The sequence below is a fragment of the Rhineura floridana genome, chromosome 4 (assembly GCF_030035675.1).
Source record: "Rhineura floridana isolate rRhiFlo1 chromosome 4, rRhiFlo1.hap2, whole genome shotgun sequence".
NCBI classification, from domain to species: Eukaryota; Metazoa; Chordata; class Lepidosauria; order Squamata; family Rhineuridae; genus Rhineura; species Rhineura floridana.
In genome coordinates, this window is record NC_084483.1 from 189,884,939 (window position 1) to 189,909,032 (window position 24,094).

Sequence of the window (24,094 nt, forward strand, 5' to 3'; positions counted from 1 at the left end):
AGAGTTATCTTACCTTTCTCAGCAAGGGACACTCTGTAGTTCTCCAAGAAGATGACTTTCAGCCTGTCTCCTATGTAAGGGTCATTGTTGATGATATCTCCGATGGACGTGATCAGTTTGATGATCATTTTTGCCATGTGGTAGCCGGGGGCAGCCTGGAGACAGACAGGGAAGATACCTGTTGAGACCAACTGGTGGGAAAGACTCGTGTTTCATAATCAGGCAAACAACTTCACAAAGGGTGCCGTCCAGATTCATTGATGACAGAGCCGCTGTCCAGAAGAAAGGAAGCGATCATATTAGGCTTGTCATCTCAGTTTACTAATTCCCAAAGTGTGTGCTAGGACAGCTTAATCTTTAGGTCCCCAGATGTTGGGCTACAACTCCCACCAGCCCCAGCCAGCACGGCCAATGGTCAGGAATGATGGGAATTGTAGTCCAGCAACATCTGGGGACCCAAAGGTTGGGAAAGGCTGTACTAGGACACTGTTCTGCATCAAATAAATAATTAAATCTGGAGAACAGGCTGAGGTGTGAGTCTAAAGCAGCCTTTCCCAACCATTGTGCCTCCCTCCAGATGTTGTTGGACCACAACTCCCATCAGCCTCAGCCATTGGCAATGCTGGCTGAGGCTGATGGGAGTTGTGGTCCAGCAACATCTGGAGGCACACTGGTTGGGAAAGGCTGGTCTAAAGTCACATCTCCATCACATATTTAAAGCACTATTATACCACTTTAACAGTCATAGAACGCCCTTTGCAAACTACAATTTCCAGGATTCTCCACGACTGTCAAAGTGGTATAATAATGGTTTAAATATATGGCGTGGATATGACCTAAATATTCCTCTGTAGCACCCAAATGGTCCTCTAGTTAGGATTGGCTCTACCATTAGGTAGAATGAAATAGCCATCTCAGGCAGAGGATGCTGGCAGTCCTCCTCCAATCTGTTTCTCCCGCTCCCCACCCACCCTGCAACCATTCCCACTCTCCTGATTCACTGACCTGGTGGTGGTGATGCTTGCTTGTTGCTGACCTGGGATGGTGCCTGGCTAATCTAATTGCCTTCCCCCAATGCGTTACAGGCAGCATCGTTATGAAAGGCCCCTGTCCAAACCAGCAGGCAGAAAGACAGACAGCCCAGGCCACATACTTGCATCCACTCTTGCAATGCACACTGGCGCCACTGCTGCTGCATTGCAGCATTTCTTTGAGCAAGCAGGTGCCAGACGGAGAGGTGAGTGATGAGTGCTGAGGTGTGTGGGCCACATGGCCTGCCCTGCGTTCCCCCCCCCAAGTCCCCATAACTGCCCTCAGGTGCAGTAGAGGAAGCTGCCTCATCGCTACTTTTGAAGTCAGATTCATCTGCCAGTTCAGTAAGCTCCTGACCACTAAGTGGGGAAGTGTGTGTGTGTGTGTGTGTGTAGATACTATCTTGTCCTTTATCTTAGGCAGCAAAATGTCTTGGGTCAGCTGGGCCTTCAGCATCACCTAACTTCCCAGGCCAGGAGAATCATGGGATCCTCCAAACAGGAAGGGTCTCCTCTGAGTAGCTGCCCATGTGAAGAAGGAAACGATTTACCCTCAGGAAGAAAAGAAGCTTTGGCTGGTGGCCCAGACACGACCCTATCTGGACAAGGATAGCCTGACTGCTGTTGTCTACGATCTGGTAACCTCTAGGCTAGATTACTGCAATGTGTTACACATGGGGCTGCTTCTGAAGACAGTTCAGAAGCTGCAGCAGGTGCAGAATTCAGCAACCAGATTGCTCACTGGGGCAAGTCAGTTTGAACACATAACACCAGTTTTGGCACAACTGCACTGGCTACCAGTTAGTGTCCAGGTTCAATTCAAAGTGCTGGTTTTGACCTATAAAGCCTTATACGGCTCAGGACCCCTATGCCTCAAGGACTGCCTCTCCCCACGTGAAACATCCGCATCTAAGGCTCTTCTTTGTGTGCCCCCACCAAGGGAGGTATGGAGGGTGGAGACACAAGAATAGGCCTTCTCAGTGGTGGCCCCCCACTTATGGAAAGCTCTTCCCAGAAAGGCACACTTGGTGTGCCATCATTATCTATCTTCAGATGCCAGGCAAAAACATTACTCTTCTCTCAGGCGTTTGGCTGTTAATATTTGGAGGGCTTTTGATGTTGTAGCCTCTTTTAGGGGAAGGGTTGTTCTACCGTCTTCTCCATGTATTGTGTTTTCTAACTTTTCAGTTGTGTTAGTTTTATTTTGGTTTTAATCTTTTTATTATATGTCGCTTTGGGTTCATTTTTATGAAGAAAAATGACGAATACATTTAATAATAAATAAATACATGAGGCTGCCTGTTGCATCTCTGTATGATTTACTGTTTTTGCCCCACTCCCTTCCAATCAGCCTGTGCTGATTTTCTGCATCAGGTGTGACTGGATGATTCATTATTCCTGATACAGCATCAATGACCCTTCTCCAGCAGATGCTACCTATTATGGTTCTGCCTGAGTCCCTGCCCTGAGCTTCCTAACCTTCCAAGCAAGAGGCAGTGACTCATGCAGACACAAATGATGGGGACTGGGGGGCTCCTTGAGAATGGGGAATTCTCATGTTTAGATTCTTGAAAAGTAAAGCTTGCAGAGGCAAGATGAAGTGTACATCCAACATTAACTCACGGAGGGATAAGGAGGGGAAGTCAACATGTGCTATCATAAGATCACAAGGGGAGTCTGCTCAATCAGGCCAACAGCCCATCTAGTCCACTGTTCTCACACTGGCTATGGGAAGCTTAAAAGCAGGACCTGAGCACAACAGAGCTTTCCTCACTTGTGATTCCCAGCAACTGGTATTCAGGGGTATACAATGGAGTATACAAAGGGGTATACAATGACAATGGAGGCAGAACACAGCCATTGTGGTTTCATCAGAAGTTTAGAAAAGACTGTCCTAGCTACTGGCCTGTAAACTCACTTCAGCATTAAGTCCCTTACCTTTCCTCCAATCATAACTGTTCTTGGCACGTAGGATTTTTTTGGGTCTTTTCTGATGCCTGAAAAGAGCAATATAGTAAAAGGAGGGGAGATGAATATGAACCCAGACTTTTTTTTTAAAGAACAGATCAGTAACATCTTCAATGAGAAACAATCTCTCTATAAAGCTGATTTGCACTGCATTTATAACTCCCTATTTCAAAATATATCACTGAGAAAGGAAGGTTGTAAGAGAGTTATAGAGTAGAAATCAGTGCTTTCCTCCCCAGGCCAAAATGATATTGCTGGCAATCTAGGAGGTTATGTCACACTGGCCAAGAATAATAGGATGCTGTTTAACATAGGGACATACAATTAACTGAAAACACAACTTCTGGTGATGGCATCGTTTTACACAAACACTGCAGATGAGATGGCCAAATTGTTCCTGGGCTGTACTTGTGTATATATACTGCAGGCAGAAGGATCACAGAATTGGAAGGTACCCCAATGGTCATCTAGTTCAACCCCCTGACAATGCAGGGAATTTGCTGCTACAGCATTCCTGATAGGTCGTTATCCGGCCCCTGCTTAAAAAAACTCTAGCGAAGGACACCTTTCAAAGAAGATTGACTAACAGCAGCTTGAACTTAGGATCTTCTGCATGCAAACCATGCGCTCTGCCATTACCCTCTCTGTTTCAGGTGCTTTCCAGACCTCACAATTCCTCAGTCACTTTTGCTTTTTTTTTTTTTTTTTGAGGGAACTGCCTCAAGAAATGTTTTTAAATGGTAGGTTAATGATACGTGGATATCACAAAACACATGTGGCACTCTCACTAGCTGTGGTTTGGCACCCAGCCATCTTCAAGCACATGATATGCAACCACCCGGGGCACTTCCTGCAAGATATACACCTTCTGCCTCTAGCCTGCCAGCTGACGACATGTTTCTGCTGTTGAGTTCTTGGCACAGAATTTGCCAGCCCTTCTGTGAACTATATGAGTTTCTGATCGAGGTCCTGAACGTTTGTTTCCAAAGTCTGAAACCTCACAGTATGGCAAAGCCCACTGGCCTGGGATCTTGAGCTGAGTGGATTGCAATATTGCTGGAGGAGAGGCACTCAGACAGTACTTGTAGAGTAAAATGGCATTGCTTGTAGGGCTGAACACCACACATAGCAAAATTAAGGAGATCCCAGCCAAAGGCCCATCTAGTCCAGCATCTGGTTCTCAGAGTGACCACTCAGATGCCTCTGAGATGCCCGCAAGCAAGACTTGAGCGCAACAGCACTCTCCCTACTTGAGATTTCCAGCAACTAGCATTCAGAGATATACTGCCCGACAGTGGAGGCAGAACATGGCTGTTGTGATTAGCAGCCACAGAGAGTATTATCTTCCGTGAATTTCTCTAATCATCTTTTAAAGCCATCTAAGTTAGTAGCCATCGCTACATCTCGTGGAAGCAAATTCCAGTTTTAAATACACGCTGTGTGAAGAAGTACTTCCTTTTATCTGTCCTGAATCTTCCAACATTCAGCTTCACTGGATGTCCCCAAGTTCTAGTGTTATGAGAGAGGGAGAAAACCCTCTCTCTATCCACTTTCTCCACACCATGGGCAATTTAGAAGCATAGAATCATAGAATAGTAGAGTTGGAAGGGGCCTACGAGGCCATCAAGTCCAACTCCCTGCTCAATGCAGGAATCCAAATCAAAGCATTCCCAACAGATGGCTGTCCAGCTGCCTCTTGAATGCCTCCAGGGTCAGAGAGCCCACTACCTCTCTAGGGAATTGGTTCCATTGTCGTATGGCTCTAACAGTTAGGAAGTTTTTCCTGATGTCCAGTCGAAATCTGGCTTCCTGCAACTTGAGCCCATTATTCTGTGTCCTGCACTCTGGGACAACTGAATTTGATACACCTCTATCACGTCCCCACTTTACTCGTCTAGGTACTAAGAGTCTTAAGGATTGTATCTCTTCACTCTGCAGGTACAGGTGGGAGCTGCATTTCTGAATGCTCCCCAAAGCATCCTTGCACATAAAACTTCGTCTCTCATCAGAGAGAAGAGACAGAGTCAATTACGACTTATGGCGACCCTATGAGTCAGCCACCTCCAACAGCATCAGTTATAAACCACCCTGTTCAGATCTAGTGCTGTGATTGCCCCAAAGCACTCAGTAGACCTGAAGTGACTGCTTCGCTGGTTACACTACTCACGGTTGTAGAGAGTGATGACATGCAGGCAATTGAGGAGCTGCCTCTTGTATTCATGAATTCTTTTGACATGCACATCAAACATAGAGGAAGGGTTGATTTTCACCTTGTACTGTTCTTCCAAGTGGGCTGAGAACTTCAGCTTGTTCTCCTGTGGCGAAAGGAATTTTGGGGCTGATGTTGTGGGCTGGGACATTTAAGCAGAACTCTAGCTGCAGAATTTGGTCTAAGATGGGATTTTATACCAAGCTGTTTCTCGTTCACATGCGGCCATGATTACCTGTTTAACTTTGGCTACATCCCGGATGAAGGCCTCATCGTTGATGAAGTCCAGCAGTTTCTTTAGCTTGCTTAGATCCGTTAGAAAATCTTCCCCAATTCTCTGTAGTAACAGAAAGGAAATCACCCAACTGATAGACCCGTTTACAGGAATACCCCGCATTAACGTACGCAATGGGTCCAGAGCAAGTACGTGAACCGAAAATGTACTAAAAGTGAAGCACTACCATTTTTCACTTATAGATGCACGTACTGCACTGTAATCATCATATACGGGCATAACTGATGTAAAGGACGGCAGCAAAAACAGTACATACTGTATGCAAGTTTGTAGTTGGAAACTGATCGGGTGGTGGCATCATGCCATTAAGTGTCCGTTCTTGCGAAGTGAGCAACGTAAACAGGGGGATGGTGCTACTGTAAATATGTTCGTACTCATGAGTGTCTGTAAAGTGAAGGTCAGTATAGTGGGGTATTCCTGTATCTGACATTTCGTTTGCTTTTATGTTCCATGACTGTGGCTCTCAACCCTGCAGTATTAAGGAGGGACTACCAGGGGCAAAAGACCATGAAATTAAGGAACACAGTGACAGAGCAGTGGCACCGAGAGAAAATTGCTCCATAAAGGAGGCTGAAGTACAACACTGGTCAGCAACTAGGCTAATCCAGGACTAATCACTGAATTTAGGCAGCATTAATGCAATTGCAAAATTATACAGTTGTAGCCAGACTGTGGTTTCATTTAAGCCAGGGGTAAGGAAAGTTTTTCAGCCCGAGGGCCACAGTCCCTTCTGGGCAACCTTCCAGGGGCCTGTCCCGTCCAGAGCCGAAAGAATGAGGCTGGAGTGTGTGTGCAAGTAAATCTCGTTTTATTAGAGTAATGGATACATCAAAGGCATTGCGCTTCATAGGAAACCCTACGCTAACTCACTAGATTCCCTAACTATACTCTAGACATGCTCTGCAGCGTGTGAAGGAAGTTGACTCAACGACCCCCCACTGGGAGCGGCAGGCTTATATAGGAAATGTTTTCGAACGTAATCTCTGACTCCTTCGTAATTCCTGTCTTTGCCCTGTCCGTTTCTCGCGGCGACGGGAACGAGAAGACAGGGGACGCGCATCCAACAGCTCATCTGAAGACACCTGCTCCCGAGCAACGGGCTCGAGGTCAGGGGGCGGTGCCACACTGGAATCCTCCTGGGAACTGCTTGGTAAAGGAGGAGCTGGCACTGACTCTGAAGCTTCCCCCCACAAGTCCTCTGCATCAACTGGGGGTGGTGCGCTCGGCTCCTCGGAAAGGGCGTTAGTCGTGGGAACTGGCTAGAGAGCAGGCTGCCCCCCTCCCACATGATCCTGCTCAGACACAACAATCCCCAACTCTGCTTCTTCTGGCTGCGGAGGTGCCTGAAACTCATGCCTCCCCCCTTCCTGTCCCTTCTGAGTTGGCTGCAGCGCAACAGGGCCATATGCCAGTGGTGCATGAGGCCAGAGACAAAGGTGGGCAGAGCCATTAATGCAAAATTTACCTTTGTACTATAGGCTAGTTTCTACATACACTCACACACTCCTCTCTACCCTCCGTCTAAGGAAGCAAAGAGGCACAATCAGTGTTCAAGGACACGTTCCAGACAGGCAAAGTCAACTCAAGGTGGATGTGAAGCAGAGCCAGCGATGGGGGTGGCCTGGGGAGACGAATGTGCCCTGGGAAGAGTCCCAAGGGCCACACAGAGGCTTGGAGGGCCTGATGTTCCCTATCCCCAAGTTAACCCAAGAAAAGAATCCAGATTTTGGCTGCTCATGGACTTCCTTCATAACCTGCTCCTGATGCTGGATCTGAGGGCTGCTTTACTCAATACCAATTTGGGAAGCAACTTTGCAGTAGAAAATTCCCACCTGGCGAGGTCTGCCACGCAAGGCTCCCTTTGCTATTCACTTCACAGTCAGCACAAGGCTCTGAAGCAGCAGCTGTGACGCTGACAGCAGCTTCCATATTACACAAAGCGCCCAGAAGCCAAAGCGTCAGGCCCCTCCCATTTCTACTTTTGAGGCTTCTTCCAGAGCTTGGAAAAGTTACTTTTTTAAAACTACAACTCCCATCAGCCCCAGCCAGCATAGCCACTGGATTGGGCTGATGGGAGTTGTAGTTCAAAAAAGTAACTTTTCCAAGCTCTGCTTCTTCCGTACTGGCTCTGCTTTTCCTCCTCCAGTTCTCTTTTTTTTAATGCACTCCAAACCCAACCATCTATGGCAGGAGCAGGGGACCATTTTCAGCCTGAGGGCCACATTCCCTTCTGGGTGACTTTCCGGGGGCCGCATGGAAGGATGGGTGGGGGCAAAAGGGGGTGGAGCAATGGATGCAAAGTTTACCTTTTTCCACACACACGCCCTCCCTCTCTGCCCTCCACCCAGGCAAGCAAGAGAGAGTATTGGATTTCAAGGACACATTCCAGTCAGATAAAAGCACTCAAGGAAGGTGCAATGCAGAGCCAGTGAGGGGTATGGCTGGGGAGGGGGTGTAGTCTGGAGGGAGTCCAGAGGGCCAGGCAGAGAAGCCTGGGGAGCCACATTTGGCCCCTCGGCCTGAGGTTCTCTGCCTCTGATCTCCGGGTTACCAAGAGAAAAAAAGTTCATGAGAAAAAGAGAATGAAGAAACATCCCATAAGAAGAAAGAGGAGGCCCTAACAACAGGGATTACTGCCCCACAGCAATTCCGATAGGCTGAAGCCCCCAGCAATTCACCTCCACAATGACATCAGAAAGTCCCGGGTTACACAGCAGGAGCCACCGCCTGGGCGTGATGCCGTTCGTCTTGTTCTGAAACTTCTCTGGCTCCATCTCCCAGAAATCTTTGAATCTGAAGAAGCACAGGGTGGGTCACAAAGACAATTTAACAAATAAATGGGCCCCATTCAGAGCTGGTTGATAACAGCCAACAGAAACATTCAGCGGCACGAGTGCAGCAGCCGACAAAGCTAATGCAAAAGAAGATCGGCTCTACGCTGGTCAGGCTGCACCTGGAGGACACCGACCAGTTCTGGGCACCACGTTTTAAGGAGGAAGCAGACAGGCTGGAGTGTGTTCTGTGAAAGGGGACCAGGAGGGTGAGGGGTCTGGAAAATAAATGCTAGGAGGAACAGGTGAAAAATGGTTGGGTGTGTGTAGTTTGGAGAAGTGAAGACTGAGGGGAGCCCTGATAGCTGAGATACTGGAAGGGTTGCAGTCTAAAGGATGGAACAGACATGTTTTCTGTTGCTCCAGAGGGGAGGACTAGAACCAATAGGTGGAGTTTGCAGGGAAACAGATTTCGGCCAAACTTAATTATTTAATTATTTATTTATTAGATTTATATCCCCGCCCTTCCTCCCAGTAGGAGCCCAGGGCGGCAAACAAAAGCACTAAAAACACTCTATGCATCATAAAAACGGACTTTAAACTATATTACAATAAAACATCTTTAAAAACATATTAAAATAAAACATCTTTAAAAACAGGTTTTTTAAAATCTTTTTTTTAGAAACATTAGAAGCCTCCTAAATAGTAAGAGCCGTATGACAGTGGAACAGCCTGCCTCAGAAAGCGGCGGGCTCTCTTTCGCCGGAGAAATGTAAGCAGAGGCTGGATAGCCATCTGTCAGGGATGCTGGAGTTGCACCCTGCATTGCAGATCCTGCACTGAGCAGGGGGTTGGACTAGATGACCTCCAAGGTTCCTTCCAACTCTATGATTCTCAAAATGGAGCAGCTTTTCCTAGATTGAACCGCTTGAGGCAGCAGTGGGGGAAGCTCCATGTTCGAATGTTCCCCACATGGCAAAGTAAAACAAAAGAGCAAGTATCATGGCAAGGCTAAACCCTTCTCCCTGACATGCTAGTTTTGGAGGGATTCACAAGAAATCTTTTGAGATTGTTAATGTGCCCTGTCAATTCTAAGCTGTTCCTTTTTTCTGGGTCAAGTGCAGAGAAAGGGGTTCAAAAATGGAAAACGAAATAGGTTCCCCACATGGCAAAGTAAAACAAAAGAGCAAGTATCATGGCAAGGCTAAACCCTTCTCCCTGACATGCTAGTTTTGGAGGGATTCACAAGAAATCTTTTGAGATTGTTAATGTGCCCTGTCAATTCTAAGCTGTTCCTTTTTTCTGGGTCAAGTGCAGAGAAAGGGGTTCAAAAATGGAAAACGAAATAGGTTTGCAAATGATTTGCAGCCATGCGTGAGAAGGAAAGGAACCAGCTTTGCCAACACATCCCTGGCGAGGCTTTGCAGGCTTGGCCTGCTTTCTCCTTGTACAGCCCCAGGGCCAATCGCTTGTTGTACAAAAGGGAAGCAAGCAGGACTCACACAGAGTTCTTCACTATGTCTGAGTGAATTCTGGCCACTCCGTTGACTGCATGGGAGCCAATGACACATAGGTGGGCCATATTGATCCTCTTGCAGTCTCCTTCCTCGATCACGGACATCCTTCGGAGGCGGTCGACGTCTCCCGGGAAGAGGGCTGCCACTTGCTGTCAGGACACAAGGCAGGAGGGAGACATTAACAGCAGCTAAATCAGGTCCCACAATGGACCCCTTTATAGCAGAAAAAGAAGAGCAAATTTCCCAGGGTTTTGAAGACATGAGGCCATTTTACTCCCCACTCCCCCTTGAAATAAGCTGTGAAGTCAGGCTGCATACACACCCTACATTTAAAGCACTCCCCCAAAGAATCTTGGGAACTGTAGTCTGCTAAGGGTACTGGGAATGGTAGCTCTGTGAAGGGAAAACTACAATTTCCAGGAATCTTTGATGTGATTTGAATGTATGGTGTGCACACAGCGTTAGAAAACCTAGAAACTGGCACAGTTTGTGTGTCTGAGGTCTTTGGACTCCTCCAGATGCCTAGTTTATTGAGCATTCATCTTGATTTGCTTGTACAAAGCTTAGGCAGAGGTTGATTTAATCCAGTCTTTACTGAGTATTTGCTCTGATTTGTTTGCTGGGGAGGTTATATGACAATGAGAATTTGCCCTGCATTCATTCTGGTTTGCTTGCAGGCTGTTTACTTGTCTTCCTGATAGTCATTAGTTCATCCCATACTCTTTAGCGCATTTCCCTGTCACTTTCCAAACAGCAATCACCTGACATCGCCATGAAATTTGGATTTGTTGCACTAGGACAGCCTAAAGTTTTGGCGTGAGCTTAAATCCTTCTTGAAAAATACTGACAGTCTGAAGATAGTTTTTTACTGTTTATGCCAGGACTCTCACTGGATGACCATGCGTGCACATATAAAGGCCAGCTATTTGTTTTTTACTGCTAATTTTGACTCTTCTTTTATGTTTGATCATATCACTTCATTGTAATATTGAATGTGACTTGCTGAACGTATTTTTTGCAATGAATTGTTTTTTACAGTGTTATATTTTGGTACAGTATTTGATGTCTACTGTGTACCACTTTGGGCACAGGTCTCCATGGAAAAGTGGCACATAATTTAAAGTAAAGCAAAACAAAATGAGCAGCTGTGATTATGCTGCCTGCATGAATACACCCACACAACACCTTTATATTGGTTTTACAGTAGTTTAACAATCATGGCTTCTCCCACAGAATCCTGGCAACTGCAGTGTGGTGAGGGTGATGAGGCTGTACCTCAGTGGCAGAGAACACATGCTTTGCATGCATAACGTTCAGCTAAAAGGATCAAGCAGCAAGTTATGGGAAAGACCCTCTCTGACTAAGATCCTGGAGAGCCACAGCCAGTCGGGAGTAGCGACTTTGGACTAAATGACCTGTTACAAGTCTGGTTTCCGAGCTCTAGCATCTGTCACCGAAGAGAGTGACAGCCAGCGTGCGGTAGCAGTTAGATTGTCAGGTTGGGACTGGGGAGACCCAGGTTCAAATCCCCACTCAGCCACAAAGCTCTCGCTGTTTGACTCTGGGCCAGTCCCTCACTCTCAACCTCGCCTACCTCACAGGGATTTTGTGAGGATAAAAGTGCGTGTGCATGGACTGGGGTGGAAGGAGAACAACAGAAGGGATATTTGGAGCAAGGGAGGGATGAAAACGTAATAGGTAAATAAACTGCAAGTCCCAGAATTCCCTGGGGACAGTAGTGGCACGTGGGATAGGGCAGAGCCACAGAGTGGAGAGTAACATAATGGCAGGGGTGTTTCCAGCTACCAAAACTTCCTCTCCCTTTGGAAGCCTTATAAGAAGCAGGAGAAGGCCTGTGGTTTCTAGGACCAAAGGCAAATTCCCTTCTTATTTTTGCTATTGCCAGAAAGTGTCGTGTTGTTACATTTACAGTATTGAAAAGTTCATTTTTGCTTGCTGTTACTTATTTATTTATTGGATTTATATCCTGCCCTTCCTCCCAGTAGGAACCCAGGGCAGCACGTTTGCTGTTATGGTACTGTTTAATTATTTCTATTATTATGAAGCTGTTCTTGCAATTGTTGATTTTGAGATATATTGATGCTCTACTTATAAGCCGCTTTGAGCGTGTTTTTTGCTTTGTGGAAAGGTGGCACACAAATAAAGTTTATTCATGTATTTATTATTTGATTTATATCCCGCCCTTCCTCCCGGCAGGAGCCCAGGGAGGCAAAGCACTAAAAACTTTAAAACATCATAAAAACAAACTTTAAAACGCCTTTAAAAACGTTTCTTAAAAAAAGAAGATTTCAAACCATCTTCTAAGATTAAAAACATTTTAAAAAAGAAGCTTTAAAATGATGATGGTAAGAGTCATTCTCCTGACACTGCCATCGCTGCTGCTTACCTGGCTGTGGCACGTGTGTATGCGCAAGTGGGAGCAAAGGATCGGTCCCATCAGTGCACCTACGGGGTCCTGACCCACTGCTGCCTTGCCCTACCCTCAGTCCAGCTAAGCAGCAGTGAGCCAGTGTCAGGAAGGCGGCTCTGCCTTACCACACACACTGCCACTGCCTGGGGAGAAGGAATGAGCCTGTAGCGGGTTTGTCTCTTGATTCATAGTTATACAGATTCACAGCCAGATTTTGAGGTGGGAAAAGTGGGGCAAAATTACAGATTCCTGAAAATGCTGGGAGGTTGGAGAGACATTTGTGTTAATCTGCAGAAATGCAAAGCGCTTGAGGTAATAGCATGCCATAGGTGTTGGACCATAATGGCGGCTCCCAGCCAAGTCAGAAGATACTCCAAATGACAGCGAGAATGAGAGGTGCTTGAGAGGGAAGTGCTTGGCCACTGCTGGTGACATCATCCTCAATATACATTGTATATGCCACTCATGAGCGTCTAACACTTTACAGTGCAATCCTATATATGTCTAAATGTAAATGGACTGCCTTCAAGTCGATTCCGACTTATGGCGACCCTATGAATAGGGTTTTCATGAGGCGGAGAGGCAGTGACTGGCCCAAGGTTACCCCGTGAGCTTCATGGCTATGTGGAGATTCGAACTCTGGTCTCCCAGGTCCTAGTCTAACACCTTAACCACTACACCACACTGGCTCTCGGAAATAAACTCCAATTAATTCAGTTAATTTTAGGTTTGCATCACTCTTCCAAGGCCCCAAGGATCTTGAACCAGAAACTCTGCTGACTGTATCTCCAAGCTCCCAGGTCTGCATTACCACAGCACAGCCTTTCCCAACCAGTGTGCCTCCAGATGTTGTTGGACCACAACTCCCATCAGCCTCAGCCAGCGTTGCCAATGGTCAGGAAAGATGGGAATTGTGGTCCAACAACATCTGGAGGCACACTGGTTGGGAAAGGCTGCCACAGCAGCTTGCCTTTGTATCCATCGCCTGAGCTCTGCGGAGTTGGTAGCTGCAATACCACTGTCTGGCCATCTGGTGGCAATGTAGCACAGTTGGCCATCAGCTCCCTTCTATGTGACAGCACCACCACTGAAGAGGGCCACAGGGTTATACTGCAGCCAACAAAACAGGAGGGATCAGGTGACACAAAGGGCCAACAGGGTTCTACCAAGTTCTGTAACACTGCTGACTTCGGCAATGGGCAACTTGTCACTTGGGCACAGACTGAGCCTCCCGGCCTCTCAGTCCACGCAGACCCTCTGCCCTCCCATTCAGTCTCCTTACATCCAGATGCTTTTGGTTGATAGCATAAACGATCTCCAGGTGCCTCGGCAGGAGTTTCTCAAACATAGAGACAGGCCAGCGCTCTAGAGCTTCAGGCAACACTGTGTGGTTGGTGTATGCACACGTCCGCTTTGTGATTTCCCAGGCCTAGGGCAAAGAAATACCATGAGTAAAAGAGGGTCTTGCCGCCTGAATCTGACACTATCAAGCCACAGCACCATCGTATGCTCACCAAGCAGGTTCAGCCAACCCTGATCCTCTGCTTATCAGTTGCAACCACACTACTGAAGGAACTAGCAAATACTAATGGAACTGGAAAGTGACTGGCTTGTGGCACTCCACAAAGGTGGAGAACAAGAACTGGCCAGCAGCCAGATCCTGAGTCCCCCCCCCCAAGTGGGCTAGTCTGATAGGTGGGCAGGGCCACCCATCTGTCAATCATCTGACATCACCAAGATATTTGGTGGTGACTCAACATAAAGAAGTAGGTGTGCACTCAAAGTTCAAGCCATGTTGAGTTCAAGCAGCATCTGCAAAGGAAAAATGTTCATTTGCAGCTGTGGCTTGAATTCAAAGGAAGATCTTTCACATCCCCAACAGGGCTAGCACCAGCCCGGTGTAGGATATCAGGCACCAGCCCACTGCAGGCCCCCACCTCCCCTGTGTGTGCATGCACTTAAATACACCCAGTTGCACCACCATCAGTGTGCATGCCTGCCATCATGTAAGGTGAAGGGACCGAGTGTATTTAAGCGCGCTGTGCGCGTGTGTGTGGGTGACGTCAGCTGGAAGAGCAGAGCTGTCTGGTTGCAACCTGCGACCTGGTGCTGGCAGGGACTGTGCAGTGGGAGCTCCATCCTCTTAGCTGCAGGGCCCTTGGCTAGCAGCAGGGGCCCTCATCCAATGCCCACCCTGGCCATCCGCTGGTGCTGGGCCTGATCCCCAACTTTGAATTCAAGCCAGGGATGCAAAGGAAGAATTGGGAGTGCACTCTCCTGATTCTTCCTTTGCATCAAAAAGTTGGTGCTTTTTTAATTTGGTGCCTTTTTCAGTTGCTGTGCAAGGCAATAGAAGAAGGCAACAAATTCAAAAAGTGCTAACTTTTTGATTCAGCAGAAGAATCAGGAGTAGACTTAAGAATGTGTTCCCAATTCCTTATCCTTTTAACGGCAGCACATCTCAACTCATATATGACGTCAGGATTGGGAAAGGAGGGTGTGGCTTGCCCCACTGCACTAGAGCTTGGCATATAGTGCTGAAACTGCAATCGTTGCATGCAAAAACAACAGAATTTTACAGCATCTTGAAGACTAGCAAATTTATTATGGTATAAGCTTTTATGGACCAGAGTACACTTCATCAGATGCATGAATGGCCTACAAGGCTCTCCCCAACTCTATGAATGTGTGGTTCTATGTGGGCAATCTTCAGAAATTGTTTTTGAAAACATGTCTGTTACATCCATACCCTGCTTTAACATGGGGCTCCCAGTGGTCTTCCATTGAAGTCTAACTGATCAGGTCCACATTTGCTTAGCTTCAGCAACTCAACAAGCCATTCCCTATGCTGTTTTCCCCACAGGATGATGTGGAGGGAAACTACCTCCAGTCTTAGCCTTGTCCCATCCTGCCCAAATTCATGCCATACCACAGCTCCTCTGCACTGATCAGGTGTGCCCTTACTTAGCTTCAGCCTCTCTGCAATCCCTGCTGGCTGTTCCCTGACCCACCTGCAAGACTCCTAGCCAGGAGAAAAGCAGCTAGTGGGAGCAGGTTGTGGGGAGGGGAAACAGTAGGTGGAGGAAGGGTTCGGTACCTCAGTCCCACCCTCCACTTCTCCACCCAAAACTGTTTTAGCAACGATTCACGTTCTGAAGACACGGGTCTTCCGCCAACTGTGAAACTCTTCTAGAAGATGGCTTGTTTTATGCTATGGTGATGATACTAATTTTGGGACAGTTTGTATGAAAAACCAATTTGTAGTCACATGCAACACAGCCGTCCCCCTTTCCTCTCCCTACCCTCTCACCTTATCCCACTCCATTTCTTCCACATCAACAAGGATCCTCATGAGCTCGGGAATAGAGAGGGCTGGGTGAGTGTCGTTCAGCTGAATGGCAACCTGTGAAACGGAAAGGCAAACTCTTAATATGCAGCTCTTTCCACATGGATTCACTGGGAATGAGACACACGGCCCCTCCCGACATCCTTTTTATTGTACCTTCACCACGATTTGTGCTCATGATGCTACTGGGGCAATCGTATGCAATCCCACATTCAATACTATTTGCACCTCTACAAACGTTTTTCCTGATGAAGCCCTGTAACATTTCATACCACCAATGTTCTGGGGTGCTTTTCTTTTTTAATCCCACTTTTGTTGCGCTATAGTTCAAGAGTAGCCCCTCCCCAAATGGCAATAATGCAATAACACTGGGGAATAAATTTAGTTGGGCTACTAACTTGGGCCCCAGGCTGTAGTCTGAAGGCACATGAGGCCAGCTCCCTGCTGAAGCTAAGCAGGGTCAGGTCTGGTCAGTGCCTGGATGAGAGACGTTTGGGAACCAGATGTAAGCTGCCTTGGGTTTCATGAAAAGAAAGGTGGGGTATAAATGTAATAAAATCAATAAAACTAATTAAATAATACTACTGGGAGGAAGGGTGGGATATAAATCAAAGAATAAATAAACGACAATAATAAAGCAGAATGACGTGCAGACAATCCAGTATAAATCCACCACTAATGCACTATGATTGTATCAAGAACGTGTGGCAGAACGCACCTGCAAAAAACACTCACCTGGAGGGGCCCACTATGTATTTAAATCTGATCTCGGCTTCATGTGACTCTCGTTAAGTAACCTTGGGCTAGTCACAATCTCTACATTTCAGTTTCCAGATTGCAAATGGGCATGTGTGTGTGTGGTTCCTCTGGATAATTGCATGGCTGTGGTCAGTGTACTGTATGGCTGTGGTCAGCTCTGAAGCTGGTATGGTTAGTACAGTTTATATATATATATATATATAAGTTTGATGGACGAAGTCAAAAAGGAAGTCATGGTGGTTCCTTCACCCTGGACTTCTCTGTCAGGCTGCTATTCTACACTAGTTTACCTGGGAGTAAGTCCCATTGAACTCAGTTGGCTTACTCCTGAGCAGACAGGTGTAGGGTTGCATTGGAATGGTCACAGGACTGAAAAACTGGGGTGTTTTCCAATGCTGGGAGGCATCCAGAGTTTGCTTGGGTGTCCCTGGCCACCCAAACATATTTGATACTTTGAGGGTTTTCTCCACCACATCCAAAAAATGGCAAAGAGAGCGAGAGGTGTTATTTGAAACAAAATCTGAAAGACAGTGATTTTGTCCCAGCCCTCATTTTTAAATATTCACCTTGTCAGGGAAGGTCTCAAAGCAGGTTCTCACAGGGTCACGACATCCAAACTTGGAAGACTTGAATCGTCGTATGATATCCTGAAGAGTGGCAGCGACCACAAAGTATTCCTGCTTCAAACGCAGCTCTTTCCCTTCAAAGAACTTAGGAAGACAGAGGGGGAGAAATGGAGAGGGACAAATGTCACCACTGCAGCCATTACTGACAAGCCTGCTGTAGTGATCCCAGAAGTATCCGGTGCAATGAAGAAGGTATTAGATCCAATGCAAAATAATGATTATTGTTTGTTTTATGGCCTGGTTCTCATGTCATGCTAATCCAAACCATGGCTTAGGATGAACCTGCCAGCCAATCAGCACAAAAGGAGAGCGTGTTAGCCATTGAGAAGAATCTTCTAACTTTGTCTTTTCCTACTGACTGGATCCAATCAAAGTGAAAGGAGGTGAGTCAGCCACCAAGAAGACTCTCCTTAGTAGCTAACACACTCCCCGTTCGTGCTGATTGGCTCCAAAGGATGTCTGTTTTTGTGGGAGTAGGCATGAGCAAGGACTGAGGAGTGTGAAGATGATGACAGGGAGCAAGTGAGTGAGAGGGAGTAGCGTGACTATCATGAAGGGACCCTGCACTTCTGAATTTGCCACTACACTATTGGCCTTTACCCAATTTTAGTCAATTTCCAGACTGGTGCCTCCTATGGCCCACCTCACACCATTCAAGTGAGTCCCCTCAAGAGTGATTTTTTTGGACATACAGAGGGCTCCAACAGGGAAAAGGAAGCAGAAAAGCCCTACTGCACCATGACTGGATCCGAGCCAATCGTTTTTTAAAAGACAGGCAACGCAGGTAACAAAAAGCAAACCTTAAATCAGGTCGCTGCTAACCAGAAGAGATTCTGCACAGCAGAGAAGAGTCACTTACGTTATCGTTTGGATACAAGACTCTGGAGATGTTTTCTGCCAAGTTTCTATCCAAGACAGCCTGGATATAATCACCTACATTAACTAGACAAGGAGAATGGACACATATCAACAGAGCAGACCAGCCCATCAAATGTAAAAACTCTTAGGAATTCTGTACAGATTTCTACCACCAAGCACCAAGCTCATGTAGCAGCTTTTCTCAAATAAACAGCCCCTTTACCTAAAAACCAAACAACTTGCTTCAATAAGTTTTCAAATTACAAACCCAGGACAAAAAAAGGGACAGAGGTGGGAGGAGAAAATATAGGAATATAGGAAGCTGCCTTATACTGAGTCAGACCACTGGTCCATCCCACTCAGTATTGTCTACTCTGACTGGCAGCGGCTCTCCAGGCATTTCAGGCAGGGGTCTCTCCCAGCCCTACCTGGAAATGCTGGGGATTAAATCTGGGACCTTCCGCATGCAAGGCAGATTCTTTAGGACAGAGCTACAGCCCTTCCCTTAAGCAGGAGGTAGAATTTCATTGAAAAGTGAAGAGTCCCAGGACAGTTTGGGATCGCTTCCTCAGCTTGGCTGTGTCATCCTGGTGTAACACCCGATATTGGCTGGCTCTGGGTGACACTGCATTGTTCACTGATATGGAACTGATGCAGACGGCAACTTCAAGCATACACACCTATTCAGAACCTAAGCAGGTGGGAAGAGCATATGCGCAAGGGACTGCGTCCAGTATATGCAAGGGACAGATCATCTCAAGCATTTTTGGGTTCTGCAGGTTTGTGGTACGAAAGAAAACCACAGTTCAGAAATAGTGAATGAGGCCAATCTTTCCATTCCTGCTTCTGTAGGATAAACCTCATGCATTTAAGGTATCTGGTTTTCTGTTTATTAAATAGCAACTATGGGGAAAGGGGATGGTTGTTCAGGTCTGCAGCTCATAAGTAGGGTTGCCAGGTTCATGGCCTGAGACTGAACCTGTATCTTTAGGAGAAGAGAAAGTCAGCCAAGTGCAGGTGTTCTTGCAACACTGTAATGGGAAAAAACAGAAGGTGGAACTCTCCCTTCCCCCTGCACAACTTTTAAAGATACAGAAGACCTCTTGGAGGCTAGGCCTGGCAACCAAGAGGTCTTCTGTATCTTTAAAAGTTGTGCAGGGGAAGGGAGAATTCCACCTTGTGGTTTTTCCCATTACAGGGTTGCAAGAACACCTGTAGTTGGCTGACTTTCTCTTCTCCTAAGGATACAGGTTCAGTCTCAGCCCCTGAACCTGGCAACCCTACTCATAAGCGTTCAGGCCTTTCTCTCTGACTGTGCCACAGTCCCAGTGAAAACTGCCCCGCATCCCCAGCTCACAGCTGCTGCTGTTTACAGAGTAAAAATAAAAACAGAATAGAAAAAGAGAGCCAATTCCCGAACGAGACGGCACTTACACTCCTCAAGACTGAAATCATTGGGTGCTTTGGCTGACCACAGTCTCATGGTGTTCACTGTATTGTTCTTGTATCCTGGAACAGGCGTGTCGTAAGGCATGGCAAGGACGACCTAACATAGGGAGAAGAGATCAGGTAATGGTGAGATGAAGCTGCGGATGGCAAGTCTTTTGGTACAACCTAAAGCAGAAGTGGGGAACCTGTGGCCTACGGGCCCAACTTAGACCACCAAGCCTCCCCACTTGGCCTGCGAGGCCATTTCCCCTAAACTGCATCCACCTATCCCGCGCCTGACATCATATGTGTCACAGGTACTGATGTGGCCACCAAGGAACAATCAGAAGCTTAAAATGAGCAGCCGATGGGCGGGGGGATTGCACCCTCCTCCGACTGCACCAAGCGGTTTCCATTGAGACCATGGCTCAAACAGGAGCTTTCCCCCTCTGTTTTAGCACTGGTTTCAATGCAATACAGGAGTAGAAAAACCTCTTGTGCTGAGGTTCCCAAGCACCCGACAGCCAGCTGGCTGTCAGGCACTTGGGAAGCACTGCCCAAGAGACTTTGACAGATGGGCAGGACAACTCACCTGTCACTCATCAGACATCACAATGACATCAGTGGACTGTCCCGCTCACCTGTCAAAAGTTGGCCCGCGGGTTGGAACCATATAAGAATCTGGCCAAACCCCCACCCCTGCCCTAAAATGTTGGGTTTCGATGTGGGAAATCCAGGATCAAATCCCTACTGAGCCAGGAAGAGATAGATTAGGTGTGGACAAGTCACTGTGGTCCCATCTGCACTATACGTTTAAAGCACTATGATACCACTTTAATAGTCATGGCTTCCCCTAAAGCAGCCTTTCCCAACTAGTGGGCCACTGGATGTTGTTGGACCACAATTCCCATCTTTCCTGACCATTGGCAATGCTGGCTGAGGCTGATGGGAGTTGTGGTCCAACAACATCTGGTGGCCCACTGGTTGGGAAAGGCTGCCCTAAAGAACCCTGGGAAGTGTAGTTTGTGAAGTTGTTAAGAGACCCCTGTTCCCTCACAGAGCTACAGTTCCTTGGGAAGAGAGATTGTTAGTTAAACCACTCTGATAATTGTATCTCTGTGAGGGGAATAGGGGGTCTCCTTATCAACTCTCAGCACCCTTTACAAATTACATTTCCAAAGATTCTTTGGGGGAAGCCATGGCTACTAAAGTATAGCACTGCTTTAAATGTATAGTGCAGATGTGGCGTACGTTTAAATCTCATCTAAAGCCAGCTTTATTACTGAATATTTATTTATTTATTTATTTTATTTTATTTATATACCGCCCTAAGCCCAAGGGCTTTCTGGGCGGTGTACATACAATAAAGCAATCAAAATATATAAATACAATAATACAATATAGCAATACATACATCAATAAAATAATGCAATTCTCAAAATTAAATAAATAACATTATTAAAAGAAAAGGAAAAAAACATTTAAATGAGTCATGATCAGAGAACTTCATACAGCCAGGTTTTTTATACTAGATATGCTCTGCTCCGGAGGTAAGACAGTCTCAATTTGAAAGGACACAAATTGGCTCTTCTTCAGCTTTTTCAGGACCAGCAGATCAGGCCCAAATATGGTTTGTGAAGGCATCATGCATTAAATGAAAGGCTCCCCTGCTTTGAAAAAGCTCATGCAGAAATAAATACATCTGCTTTTAAGGTGCCGCAGTATACCTAGCCTGCAGTTCTGAGTTGGGGGTCATGAAAAAATATATTTATAAGAACTTGTTCTTCTGAGGACAGGGAGCAAGAGTGGTGTATTTTGTACCTTTTTAGAAGTTGTATTTGAAATGAAGGTTGGGGTTTTGGGGGTATTTTGGTTTGGTTTAACAATCATTCTCTCTTCCCAGGAAATTCTGCAAATTGTAGCTCTAGGGGGCAAAACAGGGGTCTCCTCTCAGGACCCTTAACAAACTACACTTCCCAGGATGCTTTGGGAGAAGCTATGACTGTTTAAAGTGCTGCTTTAAACTTACTGTGCAGGTGGGACCAACGTTAGTTATCTAAGCCTTTGACTCTGAATGTTCTGTTGTGTTCTTGAACTAGTTCCTATTCGTTACCAATGCAGCACATACAGAAGAACTTCTTGATGGATCAAGCCAACTGTTTATTTCTGCCCACAAAATATATTTCTTTTTCCCTCAACCATATGTTGTTGCTCAGTGAGTCAGACACCAGCCTTGATTACGGCTTTTTCAAAACAATGTGAGACTTTAATTACAAAGAAGAGCAAGAGTGCTTTAGAGCTGCTATCCCCAAGCTGGTGCCCTCCAAACGTTTTGGACTACAGCTCCCATCAGCTGAGACTGATGGGAATTGTCATCCAAAATATCTGGAGGGCACCAGGGGTCGATGGGAGTTGTAGTCCAAAACATCTGGAGCATACCAGGGACTGGTGGGAGTTGTAGCCCAAAACATCTGGAGGGCACCAGCTTGGGGGAGGCAGCTCTAAAGACATGCTGGGGTTGTGGAATGAGCAAGAGATGAATTCTATGCATTTCCCTGCTTTCTGCAGAAGAGCTCATCATACCTGGGAATCCCTTCCCTGCTCTGCACTTACCTTGTTACGATTATGCTATTATTTGTTACTTAATTTTACTTATTTCATCATACCCCAGCTGACCTCTCCCATAGGAAGCACAGGGCAGCTTTTATTATTAAAAGGCCACTATTATTATATCTGTAACACATTTCAGCGAGGGCAGCTGGATAAATATCCATCGCTATAGCCAACATTTCCAAACCCGACACCTCCACTTCATTGCACAGGCCCTGACGTCTCCCTCTCCAGTCTCATTCCTGGCTTCCCCACAGGGAGGTTCATAATACTGTACCTGAGTATCGACCCATTTGACACCTTTCGGAGTGTGATCCACCCGGCCATAGAAGTGTACAGGAAGCATGTATTCTGGGCGGGCTTTTTCCCAAGGGTTGCCATAGCGCAGCCAATCGTCAGCTTCTTCCACCTGAAGGAAGGAGAAAAAAGGTTACGGTACTTGCTTTCGTTCCATGTTATTTCCTCATCAAAGTTTCCCAGACTTACAAGGCTCAATCGGAATTATTTTTCCAGGTTACAGATTGTCAATGACAGTTAACAACTTGTGGCTAAAATCTCAGGGGAGTCATGCTGTTGCCAGCACCAATTCCACTGTCAAGGTTTTACAGCTTGGACTAAGAAACTGTTTCCAATTTACCAGAATCGGCATGCTCCTGGCAGTGGCTGATGATGGCATGCAGACTTTTCTCATGATGCCAGCAACCCTCAAACTGATTGTGGGGCAGCCTTCTCCACTATGACTTACCCCAAGGATAGGGAGCATTTTTCAGCCTGAGGGCCACATTTCCTCGAGAGGAACCTTCTAGGGGCCACATTCAAGGAGTAAGAGAACCGGAAGCAAGAGTGGGTAGAGCAATGGATATGACTCTTACCTTGGTACATTCCAAAATTCATTCCCAGAAAAGTCAGAAGCTTCTACGCACCCACCCGCCCATCCATAAACTTACACATATTTAATACATCCGGGCAAGCAAGAGGTTTTATCACAGTTCAAAGTCAAATTGTATTTAGGCAGTACAGCAGCAGTGGAGCGTCCCCAGGTAAAACAAGCAGCCGAGACAAGGCCCACATTGATGGCCAGCAGGAAATTCACTACAGGCTTATTTGACCCGATAGTACGTTACATTGTGCTGAACCATACCACCTCAGTGGTACAGCACATGCATTTTATGCAGAAGGTCCCCCGTTCGATTCTGGTATCTTCAGCTAGAAAGGATCTCCATTAAACTAACTGACGGTATAAAGCAGCTGTATATATTTACCTGTGATCTAGCCAGGGTAATTGCCTTTTATTTCTACATGGGCACTGCCTGTTCCATTCTTTCATTATCGGGCAGCTTTGTACTATTCCACACCTGCCGTGCGTAGTTCCTTCCAAAACGTCCTTGGCGCTTACACAACATCATCCCTCCTCAAGCATCAGGGCCGTGGGGGGGTTGGAACGGAGGTATCGTTCCCCCACCTAAATGCTTGGAAAGGCTCTACCACAGCAGCAAAGCCTCTTCTACCCTCCCAAGCATGGGCATCACTAGGAGCAACTGAAATGAGTGTGACGCTTAAAAAAGAGCGAGAATTCTCTCACCTGCCAGCCATTGACAATCTTCTGATTAAAAATGCCAAATTCGTAGCGGATTCCATAGCCGTAGGCTGCAAGTCCCAGCGTTGCCATAGAGTCCAGAAAGCAAGCTAAAATGGCAAAGGGCCAAAGGATTTTGTTAGGAGACAGAAGTAAACAGCCAGAAAAGCCGCCCTACCAAGGCAACCCATTTGGGCTCATGTTCCTAAAACAAGGCCAAAGCAGCGGTGAAAGTTGGTGCAAGGTAGCGGCCTGGGGACAGTTCTGAGGGCCACAAAGGAGAGGCCTGCAGGGCTCACCTGCCAGGCGCCCCAGTCCTCCATTGCCTAGGCCAGCATCTTCCTCAATCTCCTCCAGCTCTTCCAAGTCCAGTCCAAGCTATTGTGAAAAGCAAGCAGAGCAAGAAAACGCCACGTTACTGCACTGAATGCAACAGGACTTACTTCTGAGTCAACATGGTTAGGATTTCACAGGGGTTGAGGGAGACAAGGATTCGGCTCGCCAGCTGGAAAAACAGTCTCTGGTAACTTCCCCTGTTACCTCTACACCTATGCCGGTGATATCCCCCAAGGAGAATCGGAGGTTTATCCCAGGTGTGAGGAACCTTTGGCCCTCTGATACTGCTGAACGACAACTCCTGTCAACCCTAGCAAGCATGATCAATAGCCG

General features: G+C 46.7%; 1 protein-coding gene across 1 annotated transcript in view; it reads right to left on the minus strand.

Moving 5' to 3' along the window:
• Positions 1-24,094, minus strand: part of PYGB (glycogen phosphorylase B) — a 61,051-nt gene that overhangs the window by 10,861 nt on the left and 26,096 nt on the right. The window contains exons 3-16 of the mRNA XM_061625620.1: positions 23,725-23,803; positions 23,432-23,535; positions 22,127-22,258; positions 19,246-19,357; positions 17,813-17,895; positions 16,894-17,037; positions 15,533-15,625; positions 13,505-13,651; positions 9,777-9,940; positions 8,182-8,296; positions 5,444-5,545; positions 5,167-5,314; positions 2,970-3,028; positions 14-155 (exon numbers count right to left, since the gene is read on the minus strand). Coding sequence (XP_061481604.1) covers positions 14-155; positions 2,970-3,028; positions 5,167-5,314; positions 5,444-5,545; positions 8,182-8,296; positions 9,777-9,940; positions 13,505-13,651; positions 15,533-15,625; positions 16,894-17,037; positions 17,813-17,895; positions 19,246-19,357; positions 22,127-22,258; positions 23,432-23,535; positions 23,725-23,803 — 1,624 coding nt within the window. The remainder of the gene's footprint in view (positions 1-13; positions 156-2,969; positions 3,029-5,166; positions 5,315-5,443; positions 5,546-8,181; positions 8,297-9,776; positions 9,941-13,504; positions 13,652-15,532; positions 15,626-16,893; positions 17,038-17,812; positions 17,896-19,245; positions 19,358-22,126; positions 22,259-23,431; positions 23,536-23,724; positions 23,804-24,094) is intronic.